The sequence below is a fragment of the Mirounga angustirostris genome, unplaced genomic scaffold (assembly GCF_029215605.1).
Source record: "Mirounga angustirostris isolate CCGP_5_RB_7025 unplaced genomic scaffold, mMirAng1.0.hap1 SCAF_16, whole genome shotgun sequence".
Classification (NCBI taxonomy): Eukaryota; Metazoa; Chordata; class Mammalia; order Carnivora; family Phocidae; genus Mirounga; species Mirounga angustirostris.
This window is the reverse complement of record NW_026991724.1, coordinates 1,273,478-1,296,781: the sequence shown is the minus strand read 5'-3', so window position 1 is coordinate 1,296,781 and position 23,304 is coordinate 1,273,478. Positions and strand designations below refer to the sequence as shown.

The window sequence follows — 23,304 nt, the reverse complement described above, 5'->3', positions numbered from 1 at the left end:
TGCGTGGCCATGCCAGCCCTGCCCACAGACCTCTGATGGGGCAGGTGGGGGCTGCGGTGGCTGTTCTCTGCCTGTTTCTCCTCCCCTGCTCGGTGGAGCCGGTTTCCCTACAGGCTGGTGCTGATGGGGGTCCTGGTGGAACTTCATAAACTGTCGAGGGCTGTGCACACATGTCCTGGGGATCGGAGCGGGAGAGGGCCCCGGGTGCCAGGCCTTTCACAACCCCGCTGATGCCCCTCCCCCACAGCGGAGAGGCAGATGGCCATGCCCACGTGGCAGGGAGGGAGGGGTGTGCCAGCCTGGGCCACCAAGCGCAGAGCTGCCAGAGCCTGGGTCCTGGCCTTGGGGAAGAGAGTCTGAGGGGGGCCAGAGAGCGGTCACACAGCAACCAGGCAGGGAGTTGACGGGAAAGGAGTGAGAAAGGCAGGGAGGGCTTCTCTGAGCTACCGTGTTGCAGAGCCAGGAAGGGAAACTGAGTCCTGGTGAGGGGAGCCACACAGACCTGGGTCCGGATCCCCCCAGCAGACCCCCCCCACCTCTATAAACAGAGAGGGCGGGTGAGACCTCGAGGGGAACGCAGGGCTCAGGAAGGGGAGCAGGCCGGCCCCCTGTCCGCTGTCCTAGCTGTGAGACCTTGGGCACGTATCTTTACCTCCCTGTGCCTGTCCCCCACCCACGTGGCTCTGTCCCCAGAACCAGGCCCGTTTCTTCTGCCCGGTTGCCCTGAGAGGCCTTGAGGGCAGCGTGTGCAGGGGGTGCCAGGCTTAGCCTGGGCCCCTGCTGGGCGTGGCCGTGGGGCTGGGGCAGTTAAGCCCCCCAAGTTCCGCCTGTCGGTTATAGGGCTGGCCACAGGAGGAAGTGGTGTTGGCTGGGGCTGGGATCTGGATGCAGGACCCCCCCGGGTGTCAGCACCCTGTCTCCCTTCATCTCACGTCTCCCAGCCTGGAGTCCCTAGAGACCCCGGGCGGGGCCGGCCTGGCCTGTGCTCTGCCCGCTGCGAGAGGGGGCACGCCTCTGACCCCCCAGCCCCAACAAGAGGGCTCAGACTCCAAGGTTCCCCGCTGGCCGGGCCCTCCGCCTCCCCTGGCCCATGGGTACTGGTACTCACTGAGCACCTACTGTGTGCCCGGTGCTGCCCCAGGGCACAGCCAGTGAGCACACCAATCAAGTGAACACCCTGTGGGCATCTGGGCGGCGGTGGGGTTGGCCAGAGCCAGGCAGGGGTCGGAGCTCAGGCCAGGACGGCCCCTCCCGGAGTGAGATGGGTGCTGGTGTGGGCCGTGGTGGGCCGTGTGGCTTACACTGGGAGAAAGAGGGAGCTGGGGAGGCAGATGAGCGGAGGAGCGCAGGTGGAGGGGTGGAGGCGTGTGTCAGGAGATGCGTGTGTCCTTAGCATCCATGCTGAAGGCCCCAAAGGAAGGAGCTGGGGAAGCTGACTGGCTGGGTGCGGGGACGGTGAGGCCTGGAAGAGGGGCTGGCCGCAGGGTGAGAGGTGCCCGAGGCCCGGGAGGTGGTCCTCCCACTGCTCTTGGTTACGGCGGCCCCCAGGCGACTCGGGGACACAGGGATGCGTTTGTTGGCCCTCCCCCCTTCACCTGCCTGCCGTCTGTCCAGGGGAGGGTTTTATTTTGTCCTGGGCACTGCACAGTGAGTTCTGGTCATAGAGCCCTTCAGAGGGGGCGTGGGGAGGAGCGCTGGGAGGCGCCCCACACAGCTGGGTCCGCGGGGGTCGGAGGGGGTGGGCACTCCTGTAAAGAGCCCCGGATTCTGACCGGCTCCCGGAAAGCTTGGGGGGGAGTAGGTGAAGATCCGCATCGGAACGGCCCACGTGGGCCCTGGTTGCACAGGACCGTGCCCATCTTTCAGTAAACGCTGCTTTGAAAGCCGAACCACCCTTAAAAGGATGAATCTTACTGCATAGGAATTATGTCTCAATAAAATACGCCCAGTGTGTTCAAAGCTGAAGTAGGTCATACCACTCTTGTTCCTTAGACTCGGTCCATGCTCCCGAGAGCGTGGGGCCCTGCTTGGCACCGTGGTTAGCAGTCCACGTTCTTTCTTGATGCGGAGGGCACCTCCTTGCCCTCAGCCGGCCCCGAGTGTGTCGCGACGGCGGCTGGCCACCCTCCTGCAACCTGGCTTACCTTGGACAGCACCCCTGCCCCACCAAGTGTGGCCTGAGTGCTTGCCGGCCTCACCGAGGCCACGGGTGTCGGGGTCTGGCTCATAGACAGGAGAGCCGACGAATCGACAGTCAGTTATACTCAGCCCTGATGGAGACCCCCCAAAGTGGCGGTGGGGGGGCAAGGCTGAGAAGCAGCGGGTCTAGAACCCAGATGTCTGGAAGAGGAGTAGTGAGCTTCCCCCTGCAGGGTGCATGTGAGTACCATCAGACTGACGGTTGGTGGAAAGGTGGAGAGCCCGGCTGCCCAGCCCCCCGCCCCTGCCGCCGGCGGCCCACTCCGGGAGTCGGGGGGCAGAGCCAGTGTGGGAGGGTACCTGGGCGCGGGCAAAGGTTCAGATGCCTCCTCTCCCCTCCGAGCCAGGGTGCCCGCGCAAGTAAGCCAAGATTATCTCACCAACATCCTCTTGTGGTCGCCCCAAGCTGTCAGCGGGGACTGACCTTGGGTTGAAGAAGCCGCTGGTGGGGCCACAGCGGAGGCCTATGGGCCCCTCCCAGCCCTAGCCCCTCGAGGCTCCTGGGGCAGGAGGGCAGCACCGCCGGCCAGATTCCCTCCCCACTGCGGGAGAATAGACCACCTGCAGGTACGCAGAAGGCTCCAGGAAGGCCCAGTCTGTGTGGGAAGATCCTGCTGAGGGCCAAGGAGGCCTTCACCAGGCAGAGGGGGCGGCGTGGTGAAGGCCCCATGGCTGGGGTGGGTGGGCAGACGTCGGTGACTTCAGGCCGTGGTGGGCTGAGGATCGGGGGTGACATGGACCCTCCAGGAGAGCCGGGCTCCACGCAATGTCTCCCCAGAGCTCCAGCTCCCTCCCGTGGGTGCCTGCACCCCTCCCGGGGAGCCCCCACCCCTTTGGGGCTGTAAGCGCCCAGGAGGCAGTGGGCCAGGACCCTGCCTCGGTTCTAAACATTAGAGAAGCTTCGAAGCTCTCCAGTGAATGGACTCCTCCCCCCAGGCCTTTGCAGCTCCCAGTGGGGGCCTAGAACCTGCCCCTCGCCCCCCACTGCCACCGGTGCCCACCCATCGCCCTCCATGCCCCTTTGCCATCGTGCCCTTCTACCCATCGGTGGCACAAGCCCGACCTCATGGCCCCCGAACTCTCTGGGGCTGCTGTGCGCTGGGCCCTGGGGCTCTGGGGTTGGGCAACACCCTTGCCCTCAGCAGCGCCCCATACACTGGGCTGCCCCCGCTCCTCCTGGGCTTGCCCCGCCCCCAGCCCTGCTCAGCAGCCCCTTCTTCCAGCTGCTTCTCTCCATCCACCTGGGCCTGGGAATCAGCTCAGCTGCTTGTCAGGACTGTGAGTAAAGCACGAGTCGCTGGGCCCTGAGGGCCTTGGCAGCTTTGGCAGCCAGCGGCTGCAGGCTGGGGGTGCAGCTAACAGGCCAGGGCTGGGCCAGAGCGGCCAGCTGCCCCTGCGTCCTGTGCCTCAGCGTCCTTGTCCAGCAGACACCAGCTGAGTTAGAGACCCTCCTCCCCGGGGGTCCTGCTGGCCGGGGCCCACGGGAGTGCCTCCCCAGGGGTCACACTGCCTGCTGCCAGCAGGTTGGGTTTTAGACCCAGCCCTGTGTGCTTGGGGGACCCGGGCCCCTGGGGTGGCTGCCCACGGCCCCCAGGCACCCAGGGCTCCCCTAGCGAGGCCCCCTAAGGGGGAGCAGGGCTGTCCCCACCGTGGCCTGAGCTGCCCCACCGCCCCCCCCCCGGTGGGAAAGTCTAAATCTGTTGCACTTTTCCCTCTGTTATCAGGGCCTTATCTGGCCACCGTGCGCCGCCCAGAGGCCAGGGTCTCTCTCCTGGCAGCCCCGCACCCCCACCCGCCCCAGGCCCAGTGTCGCCGGCCTGCCCACCACTGCCAGGCCCAGCGAGACCAGAAACCAAGGACTTCTGCCAGCGCTGTACCCCCCGCCAGGCCTCAACCCCGTCCACCAACGTGCCACCCCCAGAAGGCAGGTGTGGCACCCCCTAGAGAGCTGAAACTGTAACAGTTGTAATAATAACCTGTCTGTGCTCAGCACCAGGGCACCACCTTGCTGAACCCTGACCCCAGCCCTGCTTTCCATGAGGAAACCAGACTTGGGGAGGTGTGGCCCGCACACAGCCACCTGCCTCAGCCTCTTGCTGTGCCTTCTGCTCGGAATGCTTTTCCCTGGCCCCAGTTGCAGGCCATCCCCTGTCCCCTTCCAGATCTCCATCACTTGTCGCCTCCTCCAGGAAGCCTTCCCTGACTGGCACCTGAACCTCTCCTTCGTGGCAAAGGCCACACTTGGGTTTTTCACTTTGCTTGGGGTATGTCCTGGGGCAGAGTCTGGCCCTCGGTGGACCCAGGAAAGGTTGGACAGGTTAATGAATGCGGGGGTCAAGGAGGGGTGAATGAGAGAACAGTGGTGGAGGATGAGGCCCAGAATGAGGGCTGCCGGCACTCCAGTGGAAGGGCAGGGCCACGTGGTCCATCAGCGTCCACCCCGCCCCCAGGCCAGGGGGCCTGCCTTCAAAATCCAGCCCTGACGCAGGAGGGGCTCCAGGGCAGGTTTCTGGGCCTCTGTCTTCTGCTCTGTAAATAGGGTATAAGAAAAAGGACCTTCCCAGAGAGGCATAAAGGACCCACGTAATGGGCGGGCACAGGGCGGGGCCTCAGGTAAAGAATCACACTGTGGTCAGGCCCCGAGTTGGGTGGGGGGCTCCTGGGGACTCTGCCCTGGTTCTTTCACATGTTTCCAGTGGTCTTGGGGTGCGGGTAGTCACCTCCACTGGATGCAGGTGCAGTCTGCAGGACCAGCTGGGACCAGCGGGAGGCCCAGGGTCTCGGGACTCCCCGTCCAGTGCTCGGAGACACCCTCACCAACTCCCTGCCCGACAGGTCTGCCTAGGGGCCAAAGTCTGGGGGGATTTTGTCCCCTCCACAGAGAACAGCTCCGGCTCTCTTAGAGGTGGTCATTCAAGGCCACCCCACCCCCCCACCAGCTGCCTCGCCATCAGAGCCAGGAGGGGCCATTAGTCGTGCAGCTCGGGGACTCGGAAGGGAGCGGGGATCATCCCGCCACACAGAGCCTGTCTCCGTAATTCAGTCTTAAAGCATGAAGAACGGGAGTTGATGAAATTCTGCTATCAGCGCCCAGCCAATATGCAAACTATCTCGCCCCCAATCAAATAGCTATTATGTTTTCATTTCCATTTCCACGTCCGGCTTAATGAGCAGGAGACGGATCGGCGCGGGGCGTCTGCTCGCCGTGATAACTGAGGGGCTCCGGGCAGCGGGGGCAGCTCTGCAACCGCCATTATCACCACGGGCACCCCGAGACGGGGTCCAGCCTTGGGCACTGGCCTCTCCACCCTGCTGGGCTGTGCGGCCGGTGTCACCCTCGATCCAGGTGTCCGGAGGGTGAAGGGAGGCACGGGGCCACCCTGGTGCAGAGGCGGCTTTGCCTGAGCCAGCGTCTGCAGGGGTAGCATGTCTGGGGAGGGTCCTGCCCTGCCCGCCCCCTCCACTGCTTCCTCACGGGGGCCATGGGCAAGTCACTTCACCTTGCTGGGCCTCAGTTTACTCATCTGCAAAGTGGGCGTGACCTCTGGGTGGTGTTGAGAAGCTGGGAGGAGATCTGCCCATCATGACCGGCTCAGGGCCCCACCGGCCCCCTCCCCACCCCTGTGCAGTCCACACACGCTTTCCCCACCACCCCTACAGTCTGGGCCACCGGGCTGGGGTGGTTAAAGGAGAACATTGTAAAATGCTGAGCACAGGGCTGGTGTACGACAGGTGATGCTTAATAACCGCACGCTCCCCACCCCATTCCCCAGGCCCTGCTGCGCAGCAGGTGACAGCTAATGATGTTTGGTGCGTACTTAACTACACGCTTCACCCTGTGACATAAGAGCTGTTGTGGTTTCCGAGCACAGAGAGGTAGAGTGACTTGCCTGAGGTCACACCGCACGGACTTGCATGGATTGGCCTGGCCTAGCTGTTGGGATCTTTGCCAGAGAGCGTCCCCCAGGGGCCAGGCGGGGCTCATTCCTGGCCCAGGGCAGCCGGGGAAGCAGCAGCGTCTCTCTGCTGGGTGGCCGGTGGAGGAACCCTCCTCCCCAAGCCCCCGGTGGGGTGGGACCCCAGGGTGACCCGGGGGCGGGATGGCACGCTCAGCCTTGGCCGTGACACGTACCCTCATGGGCTCGGAGCGATTTGCTGGTTGGCGGCTGTCTCCGACATTATCAGAGCGGGTTTAATTGTGCTGGAACTGAATTAGCGGCATTAGAATAAATTGCTGCAGCCCGGCAGCCTCTTTCTTCACGCTCGTCGTCACGCCTTTGTGCGGCGCGGGGGCCTTTGTTCTCCCATAAACGGACCCGCCACGAGCTTGGGGCCTCCCTGGGTGGCTGAGGCCCGCCTGAGCGGGGCCCTGACAGTCGGAGCTGCATCCCTGGGTTGGGCAGGGGTGGGGAGGGGGGCGTCAGCTCTGCCCCGACGCTCTGGTCCCTGCGGGCGCTGAGAGCAGGTGGCTTCGCACCCGTTCACCGGAGCAGGTGACTGAGGCCCTGAGGTCCTATGGCCATTCAGCTACGGTCCGTCCCCTTGGAGGTCTCATGAGCCCGGGAGGCACAAGCCCGTCTCAGGCTGACCCCAGAGGCCTTTGTGCTGCCCACCGAGGCTGGGATGGCTGCCAGGCCGCTGGCCACCGTGACCAGCGGTATCTGCCCAGCACCAGCCCCACAGGCGGGGCAGCTTGAGGCCAGCCTCCCCCGCAGCCTCTGCTTTCCTGCCCAGATGCAGGCCAAGGCAGGCCACGGCAGGTCGCACCTCCCACCTGTCCCAGGGGCCACGTTAGACCAGCTGGGCTGTGCCCAGTCCCCCTCAGAGGCTCGTCTGTCCATGTGGGTGCGTTGACAAGAAAGCACAAGACTTGGCCTGGGGCTGGTTCTGTGCGGTCTCGGCCCGGCCACGGGGTGGTGGCACCTGCCCATCTCCTGTAATTACGGCTCCGGGGTGTCCCCGGGGAGGCTGGGACTCCGGTCCGGAGCTGGAGTCCAGACGGCTGCAGCCGGGCAACAACCCTGCCGGGGACTCTCTAGGGCCCTCCAGTGCCTCCGGGATGAGGATCCGCTCCTTGCCCTGGCCTCTCTCCAGCCTTGAAGCCGAGCTCTGTCCAGCCCCCAGGCCCTCCATCCGGAGCCTTGTTCCCAGCTGTCTGTCCCCTCTGAGCTCTGCTGGTGGCATCTCCCCTGCTCTCTCCTCCCTCATTTGCCCCCCTCCCTCCCAGCTCTTATAATCTGTTGTTTCCTGTTTGGGGCCCATCTGTTGTTCTTTGACGGTCTCCCCAGCGGGCCTGGGAGTCCCCCGCAGAGTCTCGATGTCCTGGGCACTTCTGCCTCCTGGAGCGGTGTCCGCCCCACATGTTGGCGGGAGGCAGGAAGGGCATCCGCCCCGCCGGGAACGCTCGGTTTTCCTTACTGTAGCCGGCCGCCGTCTGCCAGTGACCAGGGATTTGAGCTGGAAGGCAAACAAAACCAGCTTGACCACCTCTCTGCCCCGTGGAAATTGCTACATTCGGAAAGTCAGGTGGAGCCTCGTTTCTCACATTGCTCCTTCTATCATCGTCTCCCTGGACCACTGCCCTGAGCCAGCTCCTGTGGCCCGCGGTGGAGCTGGCTGGTGGCACCGGGTTTCACCCCTGGGGAAATACAGGGAAGGAGGGGAGTGAGGGAGGGCACCAGAAGAAGACTAGGGGTTTGGTGAGAAGCCCCTGAAACGGCACGTTTTGGTCTCTGTGTTTTCTGGGGAGAAGGCACTGGCTTTCACCAGATCCCCATGGGGGTCATGACGTAGAAAAGGTCACAGAGGCATGAATCCCAGTCAGATCTCCATCAGCTGCTGCTTGCTTGCCTCCAGGGATGGGGAGCTCAGCCCCTGAGAGGTGGCCCTTCCATTCCAAATGCCTCTGCCCCCGATGCCAGCAAGAGCTAGCCCCATTCGGCCCCATCAGGCACCCCCGACACGTGGATTTGCAGACGTTGTCATGACTTCCAGATGTTTCTTCGGCAGCAAGAGGGCCTGGCTGCTGTGGGGTTGGCAGCCTGGGCTGAGCAGGGGTCTGTGAGTCGGGACCCTGCCCCATGGCCACGCCCAGATGATGGGCATCATCTCCCTGATGACTGGGGGGAGGGAAGGGGCACCGGGGGGGGGGGGGCAGGACAGGTGGCTAGAGGAGCCATTTGGGAAGGTAACTAGGGCAGGAGGCAGCTTCAGCCCCAGCACCTGTCTCCAGGCCTCAGGGCCCAGGCTGAACCAGCCACAAGGGGCCTGGGGAGATTTGAGAGCAGAATAAGGAGGGACACCTGCTCACCACTCTCCCCTCTGCCCGCCCTCCCCCGGACGCGCCGGTCTGATGGAGGGTGCTGCCCTGGCGGGTCTGGCTTCCCTCCTCTCCCAGGAAGTCTCTGGGCTCTGAGTCCACCTTCTCAGCTGTAAGGGGGCTCCGTGGAGCAGACCTGCAAGGGCCTCCTGGGGAAGGTGACGATTGGAATCAGGGGCCGCAGGCCTGAGGCCCTCCGGTCCCAGAGGCTGACCGCCAACACCTGTGCCCCATCAAGCACGCATTCCCGTCGCCAGGTGTTCTGAGCACTTCCTGGGCCCCGCACACGGGCCCACCCTCACGAAGCTCCCAAACCTCGGTACTTGAGTGTGGAGAGCTTCTCGGGGAGCTTGTCTGGGCCCAGGAGAGATTTACCCTCACGTCTTAGGGGCTGTGCGTGGGCGCTGGGGCTCCGTGAACCCCCCAAGGGGGTTGGCAAGGGGGAGGCGAGGGCTGTGGTCCATACAGCCCCCAGGAGCCCCCTGAACCGGAAGAGGCACCGTGGCTGCTCCCAGAGCTTGGAACAGAGCAGAGGGGAGACCCCAGGAGGGGCCAGGACCACCCTCCTGGCCAGAGGGGTCAGTGCGCTGAGAGGTTGCAGAGCTGGGGAGGTGGGGGTGGGACGCCAGGGTGACCCCAGGCGTCGGAACTGTTGCAGGGACTGGGGTGATACAAGGGTGAGATGTGCATAAGTCTTGGGGGCGCCGCTCATGGCCTCTGGCCCTGTGAGGTGGCAGAGCCTCTGGCCCTCTGCCCGGGGCGGGGGTCTGGAGTCCGGGGGCCATTGCCCCACAGAGCCTCACGATTCCCTTCGGGCTGTGTCTGCAGGTTCCCTTGGAGACGTGGAAGCTACGGAAGAGGCTCAGGCCATGGACGCCAGCTGCCCAGAGCGGGAGGCCGGAACACCGGAGCCCGAGGCCGCAGGAGAGCCCGAGCCCCTGAGCCCTTCCAGTCCAGGTGAGCCCGGCGGTGGGTGCACGACAGGCCGGTGTCTCACGCCCTGCGCTGCCCCACCCCTTCCCACGTCCCCATCGGTGAAGTGCGCCTTGTGCTTGCTGGCGTCTGTGGGCCAGTGGCTGGGCAGCTGGCGGCCGGGGGCCTGGAGGGACGGGGGTGGGTCTTGGGTCAGCATGAGGAGGGTCTTGGGAGTCCAGCCCCTTCTGGTACAGAGGGGCAGACAAAGGCCTCGATGGGGAAGGTCTAGTCCAGGCTTGGACAGGGAGTCCTGGGCCACTGAGTGACCTCGAGAAAACCATGCCCTCCCCCACCTCCGTTTACCGTCTGTGGGATGGGGCAGCGAGGCCTCAGCCCGCGTGGTCTAGCGCATAGCAGGTTCTCCTGCTTCGGCACTGTACCCCATTTTACAGACGAGGGCATGAGGCCCGGAGTGGTGAAGGGACTTGCCCACGGTCACACAGCCTGTAAACACCCGAGCAGTGATCCGACCCCAGGTCTGGTTCAGGTTGATTTCCTTTCGTACAGAGCCTGCTCCCCCCACCCCAGGCAGCTGGAACCTTTCCTTGGACCCTCTTGGTGGCAGTTTCGGGGGTGGGGGTGGTGTTGGGGAGAGACCCAGAGGTGAATCAACCTGACACCGGGAAGCCTGCTCTGGACAGGTCCCAGTAAGGGCAGCTTCTCTAGCCGTACCCGCAGACACCCCCAGGACGAGAGGCCTCCCTGAGGTGGACGCATGGGGGAGATCAGCACCCTCACCCCTGTTTTCCTGAGGAGGCTACTTGACTTGGGGGATTAGTGGGGGATCTTGTGTGCCTGCTCTGAGCCGGACTCACCGCTCCCTGCCTCCCCCCTGCTGGCCATGGCCAGGGGTCTTACCCCCATTCAGGGCCGTGACGCTCTTGGCACACGGGGGCTGAGTAACCCCCAGGCCGTAGTCTGATGGGGGAGATGTAGCCCCAAAGCAGACCGTTTCAGAAGGCAGTGAGTAGGTGACATGACGGGGTAAAGGAGAGATGGGGCGGGGGTGACACTGAGCAGAGACCAGAGGATGCACAGAGAAGGGCGTACCTGCCACTTCAGAGGCCGAGAGGGACTGGCTAGTGGGCAGCGGAGATCCTAGGCAGACGTACTCACTGTGGACCCCCCGCCCCCAGCGTTTCCCAGTCTCCGAGCATCCGTGCCCTGCCCCCCGCGATGAGCACAGGCCAGGAGCCCAACAAGCCTCGTCCTCTGAGACCTGCTGGCCCCAGTGTCCCTTTCCACAGTGGCAGCCTCATCGGGAGTGGGGGGCCGAGGCTCCCCTCCCCCCAGCTCACCCAGGGACAGTGGCCGGGAGCCGCTTTGCAGTCATTACTATTATCTCTGCCGCCTGCCTCATCACCGCGGCGAGTGGTGCAGCCCGCTGCCCCCCGGCCCTTCCCCGGGCCCGTGCTCCTGCTCTGCCTGAGCCTCAGTTTCCGCATCTGTGTCTGGGCGGCCGAGGCTGCGGGAGTGCGTGAGGGGCCCCTTATCAACGCCACCATCGTCCCCGCTGTTAGGTGCTGTGTGCTGCCGGGGGCGCCCTGAGCTGCCAAAGGCCAAGTGGCTGTTGCTGGTGGACTTTGACCCGGTGGTTTTCCAGGGGAGCCAGGCCCCTTATCTGATCTGCTAGCCTGGGCTGGGGCTGCGCGGGGTGGGGGCGGGGCCGGGGAAGGAGCTGGAAAAAACAGCCGGGGTTGCACCTGGCACAGGCCGCGGTGATAACGCTGAGATGGGCGAGATAAGGCGGCGGGAGCCGTATCTGCCTCTCGGGCAGGCCCAGCGCGGTTCCCGCGCGAGGGCTGGAGCTCAAATGCCAGCCACGTTGATTTATAGCCAAAAATAATAGGACTTTTATACTGTGTGATTGATTTATTTGATGTTAATCACAGCTCTTATCTCGGGTATTAATAATCTGCCGGGTGTGTGACGTCACCAAGGGGGGGCTTTTATGGGAGCTCATCGATTGGGGACCGTGGTAGTTATCAGGCTCGGCAGGGAAGGCAAATATGCCCTTTGGGCTGGAATTGGGTGCAGGGCCCGGCTCGAGGGGCCCCCAGCTGCCGGCGGAGGAGACCAGGGAGCCGGGGCCTACACGTGTGCCCTTTAGGCCACCCTACCCTCTAATTATTAGCTGCAGCTGGAATAATAATTACTGCTGCAATTAATGAGGGGATGAGAGGTTTTAAAGGCCAAGGAGAAAATTGAGGTCTCTGTCCCCCGTTAGCGCAAACCTGGGTGTGGGGGGTGACCTTGAGCACGTGCTCACCCACTTGGGCCTCAGTTTCCCTCCCGGCCACAGGGCGAGATGGGGGAGGTGGGTGGATCGGTGCCCAGGGATGGCAGGGCCTGATGGTGTTTTCTGTCTGCAGACGCTAATCCCCCACCCCCACCATCGCCACCGCCCCCCACGCCCCCAGGAGGCCCCGAGGAGATGAAGGGGCAGGAGTCGGAGACAACGCTGGAGGAGGAGTCTGGCGTCTCCTGGAGCGGGCCAGGTAAAGCACCCCTGCGGTCGGTCGGTTGGTCGGTCGGTCGGTCGGTCGGTCGGTCGGGGCCTGGAGGCCCAGCCTTCTGAAAATCCAGGGAGCCTGCTGTCCTGGTGGCTTGGGTGGGAAAGGCCCTGCCTCCTGGCGGAGGAGGCCGGTGGCGACCCTCTGGGCCAGGGCCTGTGCCCGTTCCAAAGTCCAGCCAGCCTGTGGGGCCGGGCACCACGCTTTGCCAGCACGCTGCGGGGGCTCCCGGGAGGCATTCCCCTCTGGCTGGGCAAGAGGAGCCTCAGGTGGGGAGGGCGGGGAGAGGCATTGTGGGCGTGTGTCTGGAGGGCCGTCCCCCCGGGCTGGGGGTTCGGGCCGCAGTGGGGTGGCTGCAGTCACGTGGGAGGCAGGCGTCGGCCCCACCTGCCCGGTGCTGGAGCGCGGGGCGTGGCTCTGAGGGTGGTTTCCTGCTACCCGTCGCCCCGACCACCAATTTGCAGCCAAAAGTCTGACCAGAGGTGTTCTCCATAATTCTGGGGCAAGTGGGGTGGCGTGCGGGGGTGTGGGGCTGCATCTCTGGACACAGGTATGGCTTGTCCTCAAGGACGGGGGCGAGGCGGCCCTTGGCTCAGACATGTGCAGGTGCAGGAAGCATTCACTGAGTGCACGCCGTGTACCCGACACACAGCTGTGAACAGATGATCTTCGGAGAGTGCGCAGGAGTGATGCGAGTGTGGCTCGGGCCGTGGCAAGGGGCACGTAGGCAGGGCCTTGCCTTGCTGTGGGGTCAGGGAGGGCTTTGCCAGGGCAGAGGGGACCCCCGTTCCTCCTCAGAGGGCCATGGGAAGGAGGGGCTGGCCTGGCGCTCACAACCAGGACGGTGACCCCACCCCACGGGGGAGGCGAGTCCGCTCTCAGCCCCTCCCGCCTGGGTGGGCCGTGGTGGTGTCTAGGAGCCGAGCATCCTGGGCAAGACAGTGCTGGGGGTCCCCTCTGCTGCCCCCAGCACAGCAAGCCCGCTGCCCTTCAAACAGACTGGGTTTGTGTCCCTCAGCCGTCCCCCCCACTTCTTGGGGTCCCATTGATGGCGGGGGCGTGCCCAGGTGTCCTGGTAGATAGGCGGCAGCCATGTGCCCTGTCCCCACCAAGGAGAAGCTGGCCAGGGGGGCCAGGGGCCATGTGTCCTTGAGGCCCTCAGGGCCTAGTCAGGCATCGTTAAGCCACATGGGTGGCTGGGTGCTTGGGTCCGCACCGGGGCCATTCTGCACACAGCACAGTGCCTTAGGGCTGGGCAGGGACCCTGTGCTCAGACTGCTCTTCCTGCCTCAGTTTCTCCAGCTGCAGATGAGGTAGCAACGAGGCGCTCCCCCCCCCGAGAAGCTAGGTCAGCACTGCCGCAGGCCCTATAACCCCTCACATTTCAGTCTTTATCAGGAAACTTCCTGCTGCGGTGGGGGGAGCAGGGACCACCCACGCGCCTGAGGGGCCCTGACTGAAGCCACAACCACCGGGAAGAGCATCTGTGGGGAGGAAAGCACCACGCAGTCCCCACACCAGCCTCTGAGGTGGGCACAGCATGACAAAGGGACTTGTCCAAGGTCACCCAGCTGGGAAGTAGCAAAGTGGGGTGCAGACCTGGCTCCTGGGGTATAGACCGGGCTCTGGAAGTGCAGACCCAGCTTTGGGGTACAGACCGGGCTCCTGGGGTGCAGACCCGGCTCCTGGGGTGCAGACCCAGTTTTGGGGTACAGGCCCGGCTCCTGGGGTGCAGACCCGCCTCCTGGGGTGCAGACCCAGCTCCTGAGGTGCAGACCCGACTCCGGGGTACAGACCCAGCTCCCAGGGTGCAAGCCCAGCTCTGGGGGTTCACGCCTGGCTCCGGAGCAGGGGCTGCGATGTGTCAGCAGCAGCTTCAGTTGCCATCCCAGGATGCAACACAGTGTCTCACCCCCATTTTATAGATGGGGGCACAGAGGCCCCGAGAGGCTGGGAGCTGACCCCAGGGCAGGGGGGTAGGAGCTGGGGTGGCCGTGGTTTAGGGCTGGGGTGCATCCTCTGGGGCCGGGGGGCTCCCTCTCAGCCTCCGCAGATAGGAATTTCTGTGCAGTGGGCAGCGATGGGCCGATAAGCCGCCCCTGGCCAACCGCCGCGGTGCCTGCCCCCTATCAGACCCTGGACAGGCCACACTTATCGTCCGCCAGGGAAGCCAGAGAGGCCCACTGCATCCTTATCTCTGCCGGGCTGCCCATGCCAGCGATGGGGCAGCAGGGCTTTGCCAGGGCCTGGCCGGGCCGGCGTCCCTGAGGGCAGTGCCCAGCCCAGTGACCTGCCGCGGGAGGGGGCCTGCTCTGTGGCCTTTGCCCACAAGCCCTGCTCCCCCTCCCCTTGTCTGACCCCGAGCCCCTCTGCATGTCCTGGGCGAGCCTTTCTCCCTCCCTGTGTCTCTGAGTCTGTGTCTTGCTTCTGGCTGGCCGCCACTTTTCTGTCCCCAGATGGGGAAAAAGTGCTGGCCCCACCACCTGGCTTGGGGACCGGGCTTGGGGGGCCAGCCTGGGGGACACCGGGTACCGTTCTCCTCCAGGATGAAGGGGCTAGCTTGGACCCAGTGCACCGTGCACTGTCTGGTTTTGGGGGAGTGACTGGGCCTCAGGGCCTCTCGGCCGCAGCATAGCATGTGCAGAGGAGCTGCCTTTCCGGTGGTCAAGGCCCAGAGCAGACGGTCGCGAGCACCCCCAGGAGGCACCCCCAGGGCACCGGGCAGGAAGGCGGCCTCCCAGGGGGGCCTGGACACACCACCAACACAGGGGAGGTCTTGGATGCGAAAGGACGTCCTCATCGCTAGAGTGCGGGTCTGGGACGCGTGAGGGGCCCACGGTCTCCTAGGCCCGTTCCTGCCCCCCCTGATACCTGCTGAGCTCCAAAAGCAGTCTGGGGGGGTCTTCATTTGAAAGAGGTGTGAGCCCTGTTGGCTTAGCTCTCGAGCGTGACTGGTCCCGTGGGAGCCCCCCCCACCCCGGCATAGCTGTGTTGAGAGGCAGGATCGCAGACCCCCGAGCACACCTGCCCCGGCCTCGGTCCAGCTTTGCCGAGTGACTGTGGACTGTGTGCCTGACCTCTTGGGGCCCCCGTTTCCTCCCCTCCATGCTGGAGCTAGGGAGAGCGGTAGCTTCACGGGGGGCCAGCCCGCAGAGGGCCAGCCGTAGCGTCCTCTGCCCGCCCGGCAGCCTGGGTTCCTCTGGGAAGTGGGGTGTCAGCGGGGTCCACAAGAAGGAGCCGCTCTCTGGCCAGAAAGGCACTGCACCCCTCAGCTGGCCCGGCCACGCGGCCCCAAGGCAGGGAGAGGCCGCCTTTCGCTTCCCTGTCCGTGGTGTGGTCTTGTCCCCCCCCCCCCCCCACTCTCCCCTGCCCTGGGCACAAGAGGCCCCCACCGCACTTGGAGTGGGCGGGGCCAGGCAGGGTTGCAGACCCAGCTCTGAGCCGGCTCTGTCCCTGCTGTCCTCTGAGCAGAGGGGCAGTAGCCCACCTCGGGCCGGCAGGGGCTGGGACAGAGCCCACACCCCATGTTGATGAATACTCTCTGGCCCCTCATGAGTTGGTGTGCGGGGATGTGTCCTCCGTGCTGGGAGCTCAGACCACACCCGCGAGTGAACCATGGAGTGTGCAGGAAAGGGAGGAGATCCTGGCGGACAGGGAGGCCCCCACACGGGCCCCACAGGGCAAGGAGGTCCTCTGGTCACAAGTGGACAGTCTGAGTAAAGGCTCAGGAGTGCGATCAAGGCCTGGTCCCCAGTCTGTAGGGAGGGGGTACAGCCCATGGTGGGGAAGGCACCCACCGGGGCTTGGGGGAAAGGGGGATGCTGGGCTGGGGGCCTTTGAAGAGAAAGGGGGTGGGTGTCAGGAAGGGGGAGAGCTCGGTATTTTTATCTTTGAAATGACCTTGTTCGCTGGAGGGGCAGGCTGTTTAAAATTCCGATATGCAAATGACTGAGAGCTGTAATCTGTAATCCCCAAAGCATGTCTGGAGGGCAGCTGGCCAGGAGCTCTCTGCCTGTGAGGGGTCGGCCCCCCGCTCCATGCCCCCCCCAGTCCTCCTGCCATCATCCCATTCCCCACCCCCTGTCTCCCCACTTAACATCTAGAAAGAGCAGATCAGGCAGGCAGGCCAGCCCCTGTTAGGACTGAGAGCCTGTAGGGTCCCATCCTGAGTGGGGGTCCTGGGCCCGTCACCCACCTCCTGGCCCCCATGGGAGCCTCTGTTCCATGGCCGTCAGCATGCCCTCAGCCTGCCTGGCCAGGTCATGGGGAACTAGATGAAGGGAACATCTGTGGGGAGTCCCAGGGGGGTCTGGGAGCCTCCTCTGCAACCAGCCTCGTGGTGTGAGGTCCCCTCCCCGCCTGCTTGCCTGGCACAGGGCAGGGGAGAACCAGCTCTCCATCTGCCCCTCTGGGAGCCAAGGTCCAGACACCCTGGTGGGGGAGCAGCGTGCACCCGGCTGCTGAGCGCAGGGCTGTCCGCAGCAGGTGCCATATGCCAGGTGGGGAGTAGGGAGGTGAACCTGGGAGGCCCACAGGGGCCTCCCACCAGCTCCGGGGACATCATGTGGCTATGAAGAAGGAAGGGCATGGTCAGAGTCACACTTGGTGGCCAGGCCTGGCTTTGTGATCAGAGCCCCAGGACAGGGGTCCCTTTCACCCACAAGTGCCTTAGAGCCCGGAAGTCTTTCCTGGTGACCACTGTTTACGAAACAAAATCTGATTGGCCAGCATCAGGGGTTACCTTTTTTGTCCCCATGTCGGGCCCTGGAGGCAGAGACAGAAAGGCTGGCCATGTCCTCATGGCACTGTAGGTCAGCAGAAGCCTCCGTAAGCTGAGGCTTAAAGGACCCACTGGAGCAGGGTGAGGGTGTCCAGGCATTGAGCTGGTACGTGCAAAGGCCCTGAGGTTTGAGTACGGTGGGTGTGGCTGGAGCACTAGGATGGGCACAGACTGGTCAGGGTTTGGGCTCAGTGTAGGGAGTACAGATGCCTCTGCTGTCTTGGCTATAAAATGAGAGACGGGAGGGTTTTAAGTGAGGTATTGGGCTCAGTGCCGTGCAGCGGATGGGTTGAAAGCGCACCCCCAGGGAGCATGGTGCTATAATGGGCCAGAGGAGGCAGCTTCCTCCTGCTCGAGCACTGAAGCCTCACCCCCCCCACCCCGGGGTCTTGGGGAGCCTGCTGGAACTTTCGCCCCTGGAGTGTGAGCAAGGGCGTTGGGCTGGCTATCTGGGCCGTTCTCGGCTGACTAATCTCACTGTGGAGTTTCTAGGCAAACCTCAAGGTTTGTTATCGGCAGCGGGCGGTCGGGCTGCCGAGGCAGGACGGCCTGTCCTGATGGACAGCCCGGGAGATGGAGCGATACGGGCTGGCCGCGCGTCCCCTCCCACCGCCTCGGCATGTGTGGGTGGGAAAAATCATTTCAGCTATTCTGCGTTATCGTGGGGCCTGGCACCGCGGCCCGATAGGCCTATTTGTCTTAGATTAACAGATGGGGGGGAGGGGGGAGGGAGAGGGTAATGGCGGGTGGCAAGGGTCAGCCTGGGGTCAGCTCCAGAGACCAGACCCAGTGGCTGGGTCAGGAGTCACGTCTTCTGGGTCTCCGGGAAGGGAGTCCACACTGTGGTCCCTGGGGGACGCATGCCCTGAGACCCACACAGCAGGCCCTCTGCCCATGCTTGAGCCTCCCCATTTCACAGCTGAGCAGCCCGAGGCTCCAGGAGATGGGGGGCAGCCCTGGGGGTGGGGGTGCTGTGCGTCACTGTGGTCAGCCAGCCTTCCTTCCTGCCCAGGTGTTTACTGAGCACCTGCTGGGAGCCAGGTACGCCGCGGCTGCTGGCCGCAGTGGAAGATGGTCCCCCCTTAGAGCTGTGTTGTGGGGGTGACACAGGCCATAGTGCCCAAAGAGCATGGTGTCTAGGGCCCAGGAGTAGGAAGAGGAGGAGGTCATTTATTCACTCCACAAACACTTGGATGTTAGACAGCTGCCTGGGTCGGCAGCCTGTAGGCGGCCGGGGAGCGGACGCCCGAGTCCGGGGGACAGAGACTGCGTAATACAGGAGCGGTACCCTCATATGGCCGAGGAATAGAGGCGGAGTGATGCCGGGCCCACACGGCACCCAGACCAGGATAGGGAGGGGAAGCACTGTCCCGGGAACAGTGCCCCGGGCAGAGGGCACAGCGGAGGCGAGAGTCCTGAGGCCGGAGTGAGCCCCGCTGCAGCCGCGGTGAGTGCAGGGGTGAGGAGGGAGGAGGCAAGCTCAGACCAAGGGGGCTGCCTCGCATATGTGGTTGTCTAGGAAACGGAGCTCAGGGGCTTCCACCAGCACAGGCCCAGGGGGGCTGGCTGATCGATGGGCCCCTCGGCTGCCCACTGCCTGCTGGCCCCGAGCTCTTTCCATGATATTGGTCCTGGGCCAGGGAAGGGGCCTGGACCCTCGGCCTGCGTCCACCGCCACAGCTCAGGCCTGCCCACGTCTCCGAGCAAGGCCTACAGACTGGGCCTCTGGGCCGGGGCTGAGGTGGGAGCCATGCATTAGCCTGTGGCCTGGCCTCCGTGGCCGGCCTGGCCCACATAGATGCCCCTGTTGCACTACCCAGTGGGCACCAGGGGTCAGGCTGCGCACAGCACCCCAGGAAGGCCATGTGCAGAGGGGCGTCTGCGGTAAGACCTCCCTGTCCCTCTCCGGTGGGGACCCTTGAGGCGTGGAGCTGGCCGTCGCTTCCCCCGTGGCTGGGCTGCTGACCCCTTGACCCTGGGCAGCCCCTCCCCACGGTTAGTGGCTCTTGACCGTGGAGGCGCCATCCACCTGGCGCCCCGATGGGCCCTTGACTGGCTCTGTCTTCCGACTGCACCCCCAGCAACGACATGGGGGCCGCAGGTCCCCCAGGACCAGGACCTGTGAGAGGAACAGATGTCAGCAAGACTCAGCGACCGCTGTCCTGCAGCCAGAGTTCATCCCCGTTCGCTCGCTAGCCAGTGCTTCTGCTCACTGAGCACCGATGCGTACCAGCCCCTGTAATAGACACTGAGGACACGGCCTGAACAAGCAGCCCAGACACCGCCCTCCTGGGGCCACAGGCCGTGACAGGGACAGCAGCAAGGGGCTCGGACACTGAGCCAGGGATGCAGACTGAGGGGAGCGGGGGGGCGGGGCAGAACCTGCGGGGTGTGCACAGACCGCGCACGGCTGGGAGAGCAGGCTGCAGACTCGCTGGGTAACCCGCCCCATAGAGCTCAGCCCAGCAAAGGCCCTGCGGTGGGACTGCAGGGCGGGAGGGGCTGACCACCATGTGGGGGTGGACCGCAGGGGTTCGTGGGTACACTTGGAAGACCCGTGAGAAAGCTGATGGAAATTTGACATCAGATGCCACACCCCCCGTTTTACAGACGGGGAAACTGAGGCTGTCCCATTGCCACCACTGGGCTCTTGAGTGGAGACTGAGCCCGCAGCCCTGCCTCCTGGGGAGTGGCCACCTCCCAGCCCCATCGCACACGGTTCTTGGGGGCTCCCCCAACCCCTCCCAGGGTGTAGACGCCACCTGGCGGAGGGCAGGTAGGCAGCCCAGTAGCTGGCAGGGCGCGTGGCTGGGGCCTGAGTCGTCGGCCACCGGGCAGCGGGTGGGGGCCCAGGCCTGGCCGCCTGCCCTGTGCTGCCCGCTGACCTCACCGGCCTTCCGGGAGCGGCTATCTGTGGCCAGGGTGGCCTATCTCGGCCGCGGACGCTAATCGAGCCCAGCTTCCTCCTCCGCCCTCCCACCCAGCTTCCTGCCCCGGCCAGACCGCCCCCTGGCCCCAGGCTGTGTCTGAGCGGCCTCCTCGGCCCTACCAGCACCTCCCAATGTCAGTGCGCTGCAGGTCTGGGTCTGCCTGCCCACACCTGGGGCCCCTTCCAGAAGTTTCTCTCCCTGTCCTCCTCCTAGGCCCAAGCTCAAACTCTCCCCAGCCTGGCCGTGTGGCCTGGGGTGTGTCAGCTCAGCGTGCCCAGCCTATGGCCTCTGTGGTGTGGTGGCCGCAGACACGCACCTGGGAGACACGCAGGGGACGACGGGGCTGGCGCCTGATGCGGGCCGTTCCCGCCACGGTGGCCACCACGGCTATGACCTTCGTGAAGACCAGCAGGGCTCCCTTCCTGGGACCAGCGCTGGTCCTGCCCCTTGGCCACCGGAAGGACTCCCCTTGCTGGTGTCTCTGTCCACCTCCCTGTCCCTCTCCTGTTCTCCCTGGCCGGCGGGGCCCGAGATGGCCTCCAGCTGTCCCCTGTCGCTGGGCACCTTGGGTCCACTGTGCCCTTCTGTGGGCTCAGGCTGCTCCTCTGGGATGTGGACAGGGCGTCGGGGCTGTCTGGAGGCATGAGGAGGGCCGGGGACGGGCCTGGGCAGGGCGGGCGGCTGGAGGGCTGCAGGGCGCCGTGGCCATGCGGCCTCTGCTGGCGTGTGCCAGGGTCTCCCAGGATCTGCCCCTGCCCCAAGGAGTGGGCGCCTCGGTCACACCCACCTGACAGGGAAACAGGCTTAGCGAGGCACAGCAGCCCTCTCAGACCGAGGATGGGAACCGGGCCCGCCCGCAGCCCTGCTGCCCGCCCTTTGGGCCTCGACACTCCATTCTCCGAGACCCCTCCCCTTCCACCAGCACGGGCTCGCTCTTTATTTATTTATTTATTATTCCTCTATCTCTGTGCGTAACTTTTGATTTCCTCACCGTGTTTTTCCATTACGGCGGCGGTGGACGCGGCCGATAAGATCGGTCCCCGGAGATGGGACAAAGGGGCCGCCATTGGCTCGAGGGCTGGTCATATCCTGCCCGAAAGGGCCGAGCTGGGCCTGAAATGTGGCGTGATGGTATCGCGGGGGCTTTTGTGTGTCGTCGCGGAGGGGGCCCCTCGCCCGCCCGCCTGCCCCCCCGGCCCGGGACCCCCCTTTGCCCCCACAGACAGAAGACAGACGCCTCTGCGCCGCCCCCCGCCCCGGCTGCCTGCAGCGGCCTCGGCAGGTGCTCGGTCAGCCGTGGTCTGTGCGGGGCCAGCTGGTCCTTCGCTTCCCGAGCCTGGGTCCTGCCCCCGCTGGGCCGGCGCTCCCAGACGCCTGGCTGGAGCCCCTAGCTCTTGCCTTGACTCAGCAGTTCAGCTCCTAGGAATTGGTCGCAGGACAGTCCTCTCTGCGTGGACAGGCATCGGGGGGCGAGGAGCGCCATCACAGCGGTCTTGATGATGGGAAGCCATTTATTTAGTAATTTATTTTGCCGACCTGTAGAATCTCTAGAAGAGGGAGAAGTGATTCTAAAAGAAGCAAATTCTACACAGATCCCTAAACATTTGACCGGCCCGTGCATCGCCCCCCACACACTCGCGGGGGGTGGACACACCCAGCGCCAAAGCCCACGGTCACAGCAGCTCTGGGGCTGACGCCGGGGAGGCCCCACTCCCTGAGCCCTCACTGGTTCTGCATAATTCCCAGTTGCCCCGCCCCAGGGCCCAGGGCAGCAACAGCCCGTCCCCTGATGGCCCGGGACCTTGCTGGGTCTCAGAGGGCATGTGCTGCCACCCTGGTAGACGAGCGAGGGGCAAGGTGTGGAGGTGGGAGTGAGCCCCGTGCTCTGGAGGCCGAGACGCCCCGCGGAGCCCAGCGGTGGGCTGCAGCCAGATTCGGGGCCCAGTGGGGAGCCTGAGGGTTCCTGAGCAGAGGAGAGGTGGGAAGGAGCTGGGCTTTCTGTCCATGCCCCTCACCCGCTTCCCCTGCCCTGGCCCAGCCCTGCTCTCCTGTCTCCGCCTCCAGGGTCATGAACACAGAGCCCTGGATGCAGTTGGACCCCCGGGCTTGAACCCCGTTACCCCCCTCACTGTGTGGCCAGGTCCTCTCTGACCCTTGGTCTCGTCTGGTAACGGGGAGAAGAGCCACCCTGATGGCCTGGCGGGGGAGGGGGAGGGGCGGGCTTGAGGACCAGGCTGCTCAGCGCCGAGAAAGCAGGTGTCTGTGGGTTCCGTGCCTTGCAGGCCCAGGCCTCTCCCTGGGTCCCAGCCTCCCTCCCCATGTGAGAGTGCCTCCTTTGTGGGTGGGGCAGATGAGAAGCGCAGGGCTCATAAAGGGTCAGCAGGTGCTCAGGGACTATCGGCTTTTCTGGAAGGATCTTTGTAATCCCTAAGGGGCTCACTGGGCCATAGGCGGTGACAGTGTCATGTTCTCCGTGACGTTGGCTGACCTTGGTGCCTGCTGCTGGCCCCCCAGCCCCCCCCAGGGTGGAGGCAGGCACCTGCCAGGCTGGGGTCAATACCCAGGGCTGTCCCTCCACCCTTGCGACCACCCGGCCTCTGCCCAGACCCTCCCCTACCACTCTCCATTTACAGAGGGGCGACTGGGCCTAGACCCCTGGCCACACCCCAGCCCAGGAAGGGAGCAGGGTGGGCTGGCCAGGCCAGAGGCCAAGAGGTAGTGAGCTGGAGGCCAGATGGGCAGGAAGGGCCCTCGGTGGCGTCGGCCCCTAGAAAAACAGGGGGCAGGGGCCAGGACGCCGATAGGAACCGAGAGGCTGTTTGCACGGGAGGCATTTTCTTTACCTTATCACACATCCTGCTTCCAGCCTGCAGCCAGGACAAGGCAGGGCTGGGGAGGGCCAGGGACCCCCACCCCAGCTCCCAGGCCTCAGGGTCTCCCAGGAGCTAATGGGACTCCCTCTCCCTGATTCATAGCTGGGAAGACTGCGGCCCAGAGACCCAGGGCAGTTGGCTTTTCGAGAAGGCTGGAGGGACCATGAGTTCTCACACTCGGAGGTGCCGGGAAGGTGGTGTTCTCAGGCCCCGCGGGGCTGAGGGGAGGCCCCGTCCAGGGTGGGGAGCAGGGCAGTATCGCGGGTCCAACACGCAGACCACCAAGGGGTCTCGAGCCCCGCCTCTTACCCTGTGTCTCCTCTTGCCAGTCGAGCAGCTCTTGGCTTTGCCCGGACGGGGGCAGTGTCTTGGGAGCACAGCCCCACCCCCAAGGAGCTCTGGTTGGGGTTCAGATGAGGCGATCAGAGCTCAAGGCAGGTCCCGCTGTAACCTCCCCCAGAGCTGAGTCCGAGCTGCCCGCACGGCCCCTACCAGCGACCCAGGGCCTGGTCCCGATGGCTCCGCCCCATCCCAGCCCCACAGACCCCCTTCCCTTAGGGCTGCTGACCCCCCAGTGGTGAAGGGCCCCCGCGGCCCCACCCTGCCCTGCTGGCAGTCCCAGGAGGCCCCAGCTCCGCCATTAGCTGGGGCCAGGGTTCAGCCCGATAAAGATGGGCTGTTGTTCTGTGTCAAAAAATCAATAATTTCCAGCGAT

General features: G+C 64.8%; 1 protein-coding gene across 1 annotated transcript in view; it reads left to right on the top strand.

Annotated features, from left to right (window-relative positions):
• The window catches only part of ZFPM1 (zinc finger protein, FOG family member 1), a 65,299-nt gene that overhangs the window by 16,918 nt on the left and 25,077 nt on the right, over positions 1-23,304 (top strand). The window contains exons 2-3 of the mRNA XM_045890592.3: positions 9,347-9,475; positions 11,866-11,991. Of these exons, the coding sequence (XP_045746548.1) occupies positions 9,347-9,475; positions 11,866-11,991 (255 nt within the window). The remainder of the gene's footprint in view (positions 1-9,346; positions 9,476-11,865; positions 11,992-23,304) is intronic.